This window comes from Esox lucius, chromosome 18 (genome assembly GCF_011004845.1).
Source record: "Esox lucius isolate fEsoLuc1 chromosome 18, fEsoLuc1.pri, whole genome shotgun sequence".
NCBI classification, from domain to species: Eukaryota; Metazoa; Chordata; class Actinopteri; order Esociformes; family Esocidae; genus Esox; species Esox lucius.
Window position 1 is genome coordinate 12,956,330 of NC_047586.1, and position 12,454 is coordinate 12,968,783.

At 45.2% G+C, this 12,454-nt stretch overlaps 1 protein-coding gene across 3 annotated transcripts in view; it reads right to left on the reverse strand.

Annotated features, from left to right (window-relative positions):
* rcan2 (regulator of calcineurin 2) overlaps positions 1-12,454 on the reverse strand; it is a 58,384-nt gene that overhangs the window by 24,750 nt on the left and 21,180 nt on the right. Inside the window, exon 1 of one of the 3 annotated variants that reach the window (XM_010882645.5) lies at positions 2,599-2,794. The exons of the other annotated variants lie outside the window; for them this stretch is intronic. Within the exon in view, the coding sequence (XP_010880947.1) occupies positions 2,599-2,685 (87 nt within the window). The 5' untranslated portion in view covers positions 2,686-2,794. Of the gene's footprint in view, positions 1-2,598; positions 2,795-12,454 lie in introns of those variants that run through there. 3 annotated transcript variants of the gene reach the window in all.

The following is a 12,454-nucleotide window of genomic DNA, read 5'->3' on the forward strand; positions in this document are numbered from 1 at the left end:
TAGAGGCTTTGGTAATTAGCATAGCGACATTGTTAACCTAGAGACCTTGATAACCTAGATACCTTGATAATCAACACAGTGACCTTTGTAATCAACATAGAGACCTCGGTAATCTACATAGATACCTTAGTAATCTACATAGAGACAGTAACCTAGAGACACTGCTGATCTACATAGAGACCTTGGCAATCTAGATACCTTGGTAACCTAGAAACCTTGGAAACCTACATATAGAAATTGGTTAGAAGCATCGAAAAAGTACCTACACAGAGATATTACTTACATAGATACATTGGTTACCTACACATAGACAATGTCTCAGCCATGTTAGTGACTGGAATCTGATAGGTCGACGGAACAATCATAAGTCACAGATCAAGTCCATAACTGGTACATTTCCTACTGCAAGGCAGAGACAGTTGACAGGTCTCTGTAGCCTGCTGCTCCTCACGTCATTAAATAACATTACGACAGAGAGACAGAGGTCACGGTGCCATGTCAAAACCATTGAACAGTCAGTCACAAGACATTTAGTTATTTACACATTAAGATGCAGAACAGACTGCTTGTTTGAGCTAGGTGACTCAAACACTCCCGACGGGATGTGGAAGCCTGGCAACATGTAAAATAACAAATGCTTGCAAGAGAGATTCTCAGCTTTAAGTGATAGGCCTACTAAGATTGGTAAGCCTTAGCTGCTGTGACTCTAAGCACAGGGAGAAGCTGCTTTCGCATTTATATCTGATGACTTCAGAGTTATTAACACAATTTCAGGAACTGTTTGTGTCTGTCTGTTTGACCAATAGCCAAGTCTAAACATTAGCTACTCATTGAAACTTGCACTAGCAAGACTCCAAACCAAACCTTATCTCTACAGGCTCACATTTCCTCATCTTCCATCAGAGAGTGTAGATTCTACAATGATTATCCCAGTTGAAGACGGTGTTGAGAAAAGCAAGCAGATAAGAGCAGCCAAGCTGCAGAGCAGACACTGATGAGATATTAAACATGTAGATGTGAGTGGAGGATTACTGATCAATCACAGACTACCTTTCCTAATCACTGACTACTGATGGGGTCAATCCACTGTAATCCAATAACTGAAGTCTGCTATCTATATTTTTAACCCAGATAACAGTATTGTTTGGATTCATTGGATTTAGGATTAGGAGCTACTGTTAGGTTTATATTTTGGGTTTAGATCAGAGTTTGAGGGCTACATTTAGGGATGAGTTTGAACGTTACTTCAGGAGTTTTTATACATTTCTTGCTAATGCCATTTAGAACATGTGAAAACAAATGAAATAAAAAACTAAAACAAGGGAAAAGAGCATCAATATTGCTCTGGGACAGTAGAGAACAATGGTATTAATCTTTTCGGCTACACAGAGAAAGAAACTGAAGTTATTACTCTGACAGCCAAAGTGGGACTATCACGATAAAAGATCTCAAACTTTCCTCATTTCTGTTTATTTGCTTGATCTTATACCCAAAATGAAAAAAACCTATAGTTAGCTGGAACTTTGATTGGAACAGCATTCTATGGTCACATTAGGCATAAATAGAACTTTTTCGCCAAAACAACAGAGTTGGGTATGGTGCATAAAGAGGGATGGTCAAGCAGAAAAAACAACTGTCTACATTAGAGTATGGTGGTGGATGTGTGATTGTGTGTGCGTATTTTTCTTCCAAAAGTCTGGGGAACCTGGGTTGGATACATGCCATCACAGACTAACAGGAAATTGTTGAAGAAAATCTGTCGGGCTCTACTCAGATCAAAAAATAAATAAATAAACACCCCCTGACCACAGAATCAAGCTTTGGCAATGACCATCCGAGTCCCCTGACCTAAACCCCATTCAAAACCTGTGCGGTGAGCCGAAGAGGAGAGTCCACAAGTGAGAACCAAAGCTCTGAAGTGATGCTGCAGGGGTTAATGGTCTCAGACCCTGGCTATTAGTTCTCTGACACCCTCAAATGTGATAAAGGTCTGTCATGTCAGCAAGGGTAGGGTGCACAATATACCAAATGCAGAGCCGCCAACAGAAAATAAGACAAAATATGTATATTTCTTCATAAAAAAAAACGTTTTTTGTCACATAAATTAAAGGGTTGATTTCTCACATTAGATAGATCAAGCGGATACACAACAATCAGGCTATTTCGTTTCATAGCATTTATTGCTAATTTTCACCAAGGTGTATCAATACGTTTGGAGGAATGTGTATCTGATAACCTGCGTACATAACCAATACAAGTTCATTGGATTGACTTTTTCTGTCTATAATCTTTGATCTGACATCAAACAGTACAGAACACAACACAGTTCTTTATCCTCAGCTATCTGCTCCAGCTGCACAGCAGAGACAGTGCTAACATCAACATGGCGTCTCATCTAGTCATCAAATGTGGGAACAAAACAACTGTAGAACCCTCTCTTGGACTACAAAAGAATAGTCTCACAGCAATCACCGACGGGAAGGAGAAAACGTTGGAATGCACACGGTTTAGTTGCCTTGCTCGAGGAGCCTGGACAGACCCATAGAAAACCAATGGAAATGTGTTGTCCCGCTTCTGGGAGCGTGTATGCTGTCCTACCTTGGCCTCCTGACTGGTGAACACCTCAACGTCCACCACGCAGGCGATGACCACAGAGAGACCGCAGGCCAGATTTCTGGAAGGCATTTTCACTGGGCTCCCCTGTGCAGCGCTCAGACAAAACAAACTACTGCTAGAAGGTGTGGTTCAGCCTGGAGCACCTAGCTTTGTGATTCTGTTCACACTGGTGTGCTGTGGACTGAAGAGCCACTCAAGCTGTGCGGCAGGTTGGCTTCTACTCTGGGCTGGCCGACTGGGGGGGGGGGGGGGGGGGGGGCAGGAGAGTGGAAGCAGCCCCCCTGCTGACCCCCCCCCCTCCCGTTTACAGTTACGACATCACTGCCCCGCACACTCCCTCGCTCACACACACACACACACACACACATCAAACAAGGCAGAGAGTTTTTTCCCCCACACGGAACCACTTGCATTGCTTATTTCTCGTTTCTTTATCCTCTCCCCCTGTTACATTTCAACTCCTGCACTAGGAGGGTACTGCAGACAGAAAACAGAAAAGTGATGAGGTGGAGAAGCTGTTATACAGAAAGACGCACAGTGGGGTGTCTGAGAGGCGTCAGTCGCACTGCTGACTACACTCTGATTTGGGTAGGAAACAGAGACTACAGCTGATAACACACAGTTACTGGCAGAGATCTGCTGATCGGAGCTGTCGTGGTTCTGATGAAATGCTGCACATTGTATCTGATTTGCATTCCACATGCACCACACTTGCTAAATTAGGAGACTCAAACAAAAATTGGACTGGGCTTATAAGGGAACAATTCATTGTTGCTATTGTAATTGCTGTTCAAAAAAGCTGTAATGTATCATGGCGAATCTTTCAACATAGCTACCGAACGCAGACCTGCCTAATGAATGCAAAATGGTTTTGGTGACATAATGTGTTGTGTAGGTGTGTTGTTTTAACCAATCAGGAAGCTGCTACTAGACCATGGCTGTCAGCTTTTAAAATGAATTATAACCAACTGTACTTCTCTTCCAGAAAACATTTCACCCCCCAGTAGTGAGGCTCTGTGGAGTCTGAAAATACTGCTGTATGATCACTCAATCATATGATGGCGCCAGTGAATGTAGTACTCTAAAAAGTTAGTTTGAAGCTAGTATAACCATTCTTCATAATTCATCGCCGCGTCCTCATTGCTTATTCTACTGTGGCACAATCTGTGATAAATCAGCCGATGACATAGTGATGCTGGACTGCCAGAGTCAAATGCGGACGTTATTTCACACGGTGCTTCTGTGATCAATTCACATGTCACACTCATCAGTCAGCCTACTCCCGGTCTTAGGATATGAGCCACCCAGCGGCTGACAACCAGGACTCCATGGAGGACACATCCTCATAAACAAAACGCCAAAATGCTGAGGCAAGACCAGTGTGTTACCCAGAGATTACGGTGTTGATTCATACACAAATGCTGACTCTCCAACCAGAGGGATGTTCTCCCCTCTCCATCTCTACAGATTGTTCTTCTCATTCTCACTCTGGGCCCCCCCCTCTCTTTAAGGGGTATTCACAGAACGACTCTGCATAACCCAATCATCCTTGTGTCACCCGACCGCACACGCAAGTAAGAACCTGTATGCGTGGTTGAATAATGACTTGGAGGGAGCCAAGCCCCGCCTACGTGGCTCGGTCTAATTTTGCTGGCTGAGACAGAAGCTGGGAATGATTGCACCACCACAGAGTGCTTGATAACAAACATATTCAAAGACAGATTGTCCACTTTAACAGCCACTTGTCAACATCTCAACAGAGTAAAAACATGAGTGACCACAGCTAGACAATAGAGACAGACTCAGCCAGGTCAATGGAATACAGTTTGTCTGGATATCTAAAGGGAGTGCATTACATGTAAGAGAAATGTGATTAATAGATCCAGCTGCACTTATGCTCGCTTATCCAATGTGTACTTCAGGAGACAACTGTATATACTACGGTCAGTAAAAACCAACACAGCCTTCCAATCTCCCAGGTTTCCTATTGTAAATGAGGTCTGGTCCATCCATGCTGCTTATCTAAGGCCACACAAAGCCAACATCAACCTGGCCACAACGCCTCACCTGCCTGCTTTCCAGTAAAGGAATAATCTTTCTGTTGACTGTTGTCGGAAAAAAAAAACCTGTGATTAGATAAAAGAGAGTCACAACAGAATGCCCAGTCCGTCCTTAGACCAGTTATTGACAGACAACTGTTGATGGGGGAAATGGAAAATCTGGTGTTCGGTGGAACAACAGCCCAGAGAGACCTTTGTACCCAGAAGGACTGGGAACTGGCTGTTATCACTGAAGTCTCTGGACAAGACAGACAGACAGGGCTGTTTCTAGGGCCTAGACGAGTGTCTGACCTTTGACATTGTAATCGGCGCGCACGCATTATGTGCAGGGACTGCACACAGCCATAAACAGCAAATTAAGGTTTCAAGTACTTGTGTCAGCTACACACACACACACACACACACACACAAAATGAACACATGAAAGCTTAGAATGAATTGACAAAAGGCCCTATGTGAACTGTTCATACAAGCCACCACATAAACAACAACAACAATAATTTCATGGACCCTAGGGGGGTGAACCAAATCGACAAACAGCTTCCAGTGTCAGCAGAGCTCAGGAAATTGAGCCTACAGTGGACTCTGCCACGGGGGTAAAGTGTTGCTTTTCTATTTCCATTCACTCACTTTCGCCTTTTATTGCGGCTGGTGGATTTTGGTGTTCCGTGCTCCTGTGTTTGGTTTATTCAGTAACAATAAAACAACTGAGATCTGTGTTGTAAGTGATCAAGAGAGACATCCTGTATCCTCCCAGACAGTCACCAGTAAACACAGCCAGGTATTCTTTATAAGCCTGAAACACCAGGCCCTCCCCTTGGGGACTCTGTGGCTGGCCCGGCTATGCCTGACCAGAATCCTGTAATTCTGCCAGGGCCCGATGTAAAGGGGCCCCAGAACCAATCGGTGCGAGGCTTTGTTGTGGAAATGGATCTGCTAATCAGACTACTACCCCTGCTCCAGCACAGCCTCAACCAGACCCAGTCACGCTTCTATGGTGCCGGCAAAGACTACAGAGAGAGGGATGGAAGAATGGAGCGAGAGATGGAAACACAGGGGACAGAAGAGAGAGAGGGAGAGCAAGGGGTGGAGGAGGAGAGGGAGCCATGAATGGAAAGAGGAGTGGAGGAGGGAGGAATAAGCCGAGGGAAGCTGAGATGGAGAGCAAAAACAAAGAAAGAGACTGATCAGGTTTTGAACATGTTGAGGTTGATATTAAGGTGATCGATCTGAGGCGTGACACTAATAATCTCCTCCTGCTACGGGAATCAAGACAGATGGACATGGCTGGCAGAGCAACATGGGGCGTATAAATTGGTCTAGGGGAGGTCGTGAGTGTTTTAGTAAAAATAGTTCCCGTTGAAAGAGGTGGTACAGAAACAGGCATAGGAACCTGTGGTACAGAGCTGGTAAAGCAGGTGGCAACGGGTTGAATAGAGAATTGAGTAGATGGATGGGGGGAAAAAATAGGATGCCAGCTAATAAAAGAGGAGGAAAGCAAAAGAAATAGAGAGTCAACGCATTTTCTAACAAAAATGCCATTAGGCATCTAGTGCGATGGTTCCCAAGTCAAGTCGTTGAGTACCCCCAACAGTACACATTCCATGGTAGCCCCAGTCAAGCCCACCTGATTCAACTGGTCAACTAATTATCAGGCCCTCAATGATTTTAATTAGCAACGTTTGTACAGAGCTACAACCACAGTGTGTACTATGGGGAGTACTCGTGGACCTGAAACACTGGTGAAAAGTGAATCCTTCAACAAGCAGTGGTGGACAACCTGTGGTGGCAACCAGCCCTGCGTAAAGTGAAGACACGTTGCATAACGGTCCTGCAGCCACAGATGCTGGTCTGTCTGTCGCCACATTAAATCTCTTCCATCCCGCGACACGGGGACACTAAGTCTGTCTTCAAAGGGATGTGTGACACACTGTGTCTTATCAGTGTCTCCATCTAAAGGAAAACCAGGTGGCCAGACGCAGCTCATTTCCTGCCAGTCAGTCAATCTCAAATTGAATCAGCCAGTGGTGCCTTTGTGCTGCTATACACACCAGCTACATCTACAGTTAGAGTTTCCACAGGAGGAAATAGCTAGGCTACATCTCTCAGAGGGGGAGGAGAGCGACTGCACAAGTTATTTTGTGATGCTAATACTAGGACATGGGGAGGCGTCTCACACCAGCTCAAACCAGCTCTCTCCTCACAGAAAACAGCAATCTCTGCAATGACGTCAATGAGGCAGTGCAATAGCACGCAAAGACAGAGCAAGCACCAGAGTGTGCCAGTGTGTGTGTGAGTGTGTGTGAGCGTGAGTTTGAATGCTTTTCATATCACAGTTTAATTTTTACAGCTCAGATCTACTGGCCTCTATGAATGCTTGAGTTTAAGACTGCAGGCTTTGCAAAGAGATGGAGAGAGACAGGTGGAGAGAGACAGCTGGAGACAGGTGGAGAGAGACAGGTGGAGAGAGAGAGATGGGGAGAGAAATTAAGAGACATGGAAAGAGAGAAATTGAAAGAGACAAATGGAGATAGACAAATGGAGAGAGACAAATGGAAAAAGACAGGTGAAGAGTGACAGGTGGAGAGTGACAGGTGGAAAGACACAGACGAAAAAGATGGAGAGAGAGAGTCCAGTGGAACGAGACAGATGGAGAGAGAGCCACAGATGCTGGTCTGTCTATCTCCACATTAAATCTCTTCCATCCCTCGACACGGGGACAACACTAAGGCTGTCTTCAAAGGGATGTGTGACACACTGTGTCTTATCAGTGTCTCCATCTAAAGGAAAACCAGGTGGCCAGACAAATGGAAAGAGACAGATGGAGAGAGGGAAATGGAGGGAGACAAATGGATAAAGACAGGTGGAAAGACACAGATGGAAAGAGACAAATGGAGAGAGACAGGTGGAAATATACAAATGAAGAGAGAGGTGGAGAGAGACAGACGGAGAAAGACAGCTGGAGAGAGACAGGTGGACAAAGAGACAGATGGAGAGACAAATGAAGAGACAGATGGAAAGAAGGAAATGGGGAGAGACAAATGGAAAAAGACAAATGGAGAGATGGAAAAAGACAGGTGGCGAGAGACAGGTGGCGAGAGAGGGGGAGATAAAGGGGGAGTGGAAAGGGATGTATAGGAAGAAAACCAGAAGAGTGAGGAAAAAGACTGCAGAGTGATCACCTGATTAATGAGAGTGCTGATGACAGGCTTATGGTGACGTCACTGGACTCCACACACAATGCAGAGAGGAGAAGGGAACAGAGGAGGAACAAGAAGAAACTAAAAGGTATAGAAAAACAACCGAATACAAACAGAATATAGAGTTATGACAACCATTCTAAAATAAGGGGTTAGATTAACCATTCCAGAATCAATGGTCAGAATAACTATTCCATAATCGATATTCAGAATAACCATTCCAGAATAAATAATCAGGTCAACCATTCCAGAAACGTTCACAGGTTAAACCAACCGAATTGACCATTTCCAGGTGAAAGACACTCAAAGACAATCATGTTGGCAGGATTAAATAAATCCTTGTCCTTAGATTGAGACACAGAAGGCTGTCTGAGCAACAGGGCAATAAGAGACCTAGATGATAGGAGAAGAGTGACCAATGCATGCTAAAAACACACACACACAGAATAAACCGTTATTTTGTAAATGAAGGTGATTGTCTAAATTCCAACCTACAAGGAAGGTTCTCAAGGTCATAGAATGTGACCTGATAGACTGTCACATGGGGGGGACTGTAACCTAGTGCAATCTGGGAAGTGAAGACAGTTTCCTTGGTTACTGGCAAGCACCAGCAGAGGGAAGACTGCTCCTGGACATCCACTCCAAAATGTCACTGAAGACAGAGAGCAGAAAGGACGGATGGTGCAAGAATAGGGCTAATTCATTCGGGAATAGGGAGTATTAGTTTGGGATTATGGAATATTCCTTCAGGTTTAGGAACAATTTGTTCTGGATTAGGGACTATTTATTTTGGTTTACATCTCCATCCAAAACAGAACAGGTAGAGATTACTGTACATCTTCACCTGAAACAGGTCAAATAAGGGTTATTACACATCTCCATCTGAAACAGAACAGGTAGAGATTACTGTACATCTTCATCTGAAACAGATCAAATAAGGGTTATTACATATCTCCATCTGAAACAGAACAGGTAGAGATTACTGTACATCTTCATCTGAAACAGGTCAAATAAGGGTTATTACACGTCTCCATCTGAAACAGAACAGGTAGAGATTACTGTACATCTTCATCTGAAACAGGTCAAATAAGGGTTATTACACGTCTCCATCTGAAACAGAACAGGTAGAGATTACTGTACATCTTCATCTGAAACAGGTCAAATAAGGGTTATTACACGTCTCCATCTGAAACAGAACAGATAGAGATTACTGTACATCTCCATCTGAAACAGAACAGGTAGAGATTACTGTACATCTCCATCTGAAACAGAACAGGTAGAGATTACTGTACATCTCCATCTGAAACAGAACAGGTAGAGATTACTGTACATCTCCATCTGAAACAGAACAGGTAGAGATTATTACACATCACCATCTGAAAAGATCAGTTACCATGGGACATGGTGATAGTTGATATTGTAGTGTAGACAGATAGTGGAACTGCAGGTTGGGTGGTCACAGCTCTCAGTGCTCCATGTTTTTCTTTTTAAATTGGGCCTGGAATTTGTAACGGCAGTCATCTGGGTCTGGTAGGTTTCATTGAGTGTCCTAATGAAGTGACAGCAGGGAGGGGGAAGAAGCACAGGCGCCCCCACCCCTTCACAGCTCTCTGTGCCTCAATAGGCCTTTATGTAATGAATCAAAGCAAATGACAAGGTTGAGATATATTTGGTTTAAGCTGTTTCCTTAAATAAATGTAATTCAGCTGGGGAAATCGATTAAGTGCTGGGATTTCGTTGGTTTTTCCATGAGGCGTGGGATTAAGGCTCTTGTATAAGCCCCCGACTTTGAGTCAATATTTGTCAGTTATAGACCGGACCTCCCTATGTTTGATTCTGTCTGAAGAGGTGAGGAATGGTGAGGAATGTGTGTTTGTCTGTGTACTTCTCTTCATTTTTACATTATAGTCTTGCTTCAAGTAATCGTTTAGCAAACAGACAATTATTCTAACCAATATCCTCGGTTTACACGGCTCAAGACTTTAACCCAAATGAAAATATGAACATACAAACAGGCTGATGACCACAACCACATGTGATCTGTCCGTCTGTCCCTGAGGCCATTCAGAGAAAAAGGAGACAATGGACGGGAAGACAGACAGCTGTGGGCTTCTGGCTGGTTGGATCTGGTCCAGGGCCAGATACAGGCTGAATGGGGCCCAATAAGAAATGACACTGCCTAGGTCCGCCCCTCCGCATCCAGCGAATCGTAAAGACCAAGGTCATCTGAGATGTATGGCGGTCAGGAGAGTCATAACTGTCACTCCGAAGGATGAGGGTTGGGCCTCGGTCACTGAGCGACAGCCAGGACCCACTGACCTGCTATTTCAAAGAGCAATGAATATCCGCACCTGCTATGTCAGACAGAACCACCAATAAACCACCAAAACGTACACGGCCCGGACGAAACCGCATACAGCGCCAGTGTCCAAAACATTTAGTAGGCCTCTTCAGCATGGAAGAGGGTTGCCGTGCCGCATTCAGCCGATACGTATCTGAGAATCGGGTTTCCCGTTTCTCCGACGAGATCTTGTCTTATGTAGTCCATCTACCCCTGGGCCGGCACGTACAGCCTGGAGCATGGCTTTCATTAGCCCTGTGTGTCTGTCCGCCTGTCTGTTGGGAAGGGGACTGGCCGCTGCTGTTTATACAACTTTATCTGACTTTATCTTCACTCAGCACTACACACGCCTAAACATCATCACACATGATCCAGTCAGGGATGTGTTTGTGTGTGTGTCTGTGTGTCACTGCTTGCAGTACACATATGGCATTGGAAGTGTGTTAGGATCGAGGCCGACAGAAATTGTCTGGACGTCTCTCTCCCCTCCGTGTCTTCTCTCTGGTTTTCAGATGTGTCTGTCTGTGTCCAAAGCCATTCTCTCCGTCTCACCCCCCGATTATGTCTGTCTGTCTGTTTCTGGCTTCGTTCTGTCTGTCTCCTGGGATGCTCTGCGTCATCTCATGGGCTGACAGGGCAGAGAGGTAGTTAGACAGGCAGACAGACAGACAGACAGACAGACAGAGAGTATGACTCATCCAAGCCACACCCTTGGGCTGAGTGAAAAACACACCGCTGGTAGAAGACCCCTGCGGGACAGACAGATAAACAGACAGGTAGGCTAATTTGCAAGCAGACAGAGACAGAAAGAGACAGACAGAGCGAGACAGAGACAGGTAGGCAGTTAGACATAAATAGAGAGACTAACAGACTGACAGACAGGCATGCAGATAGACAGAAAGAATGACTTTCCCTGATCTCTGCTCTCCTTTGCCATGACTGTTATTTATTATAGGAGTGAGGAGAGATGTCTAACTAAAGGCATACACATAAGCAGACACACACACACACACACACACAAGCTACAGGGTTGTTAACTGCCAAGGATGTCACAGTACAATATTTTCTCAGGTACAATGCATTGTGGTTCTCACTATCATTTTTGTAATGTGATGTTCTATACATACTGTATTGCTCAACATACGCCTACTGCATGAGGGACAAGAGAGCCACGAGTGAACCGTGACTCGAAAGTCAGCAAACAACATGACGCGCGCGACTGTAGAAATGTTCTCCCCATCACTAAAAACACTGAACCTCCACAGGCACGTTCTCCGGTCTGGGAATGAATAACCGATTTGTCGTCAGAGTTCTCATCTGTGAGTCCGTGTGACTGCATGTTAGTGTGTGTGATGGAGGCCTCCCAGTGAGACAGGCCCTGGCGTGACAGTGGGCGCTGACAGGATTACAGCAGTCCAATCTGCACGGCACTACTAGGAGACAGGCCTGCCATCATGGCAACGCTTATGTTTCCACTACCACTGATGGGGAATTGAATCTGGTCAGAGCTCATTTAACTGCAGCCAAAAGACAAGTCGTCAACTGTGTTTACTTGCAGGCTGGGGAGCAGAGTGAGGAGCAGAGACAGGAGCCGAGTGGGGAGCAGAGACAGGAGCACCAGGGGAGTGGGCATGGGGTTTCATACCACCACCAGGGAGTAAACTCATATTATCCATCAGATCTCATTCCACAGTAAAGGCAGACAGGCGAGAGTGGAACCATGACACAGAGAGTGGTCCAATTAGGTAACCGAGACGACCACGGCTCAGGACTCTGTGACAGAATGGTCTAAGAGCTGACGCTGGCCTGAGTATACCGGACACGTCGGTCCGTAGACCCTATTGATGCTGAACAAGAACATACCTGTAAACTTCAGTTACATAGACCAAAATATCCCCAGTCACATTCCCCCAATGAACCCAAAAGGTCAAAGGTCGAATACGGGGCGTTATTTCAGGTTCCACATACACATACAAATATTGCACAAGCGTGTTGGGAAGTGTGCGTCTTTGCATATCCCACTCAACCCGAGACCCATTGGGGGAGTGAGGTTAGTGTGTGTGTGTGCGAACAGAACTTTCCCACCTGGTCAGAGAGAAAGGGAAACGAAAACAGGAATATGAGCAACACAAGCGCCTACTGCTCTAAATCCACGAGCAGTTTCATGTTCATTAGAGATTCAGAGAGGCAAAGCAGAGACACTGATCTGAAGGTGATGAGGTCCAACCACCACATAC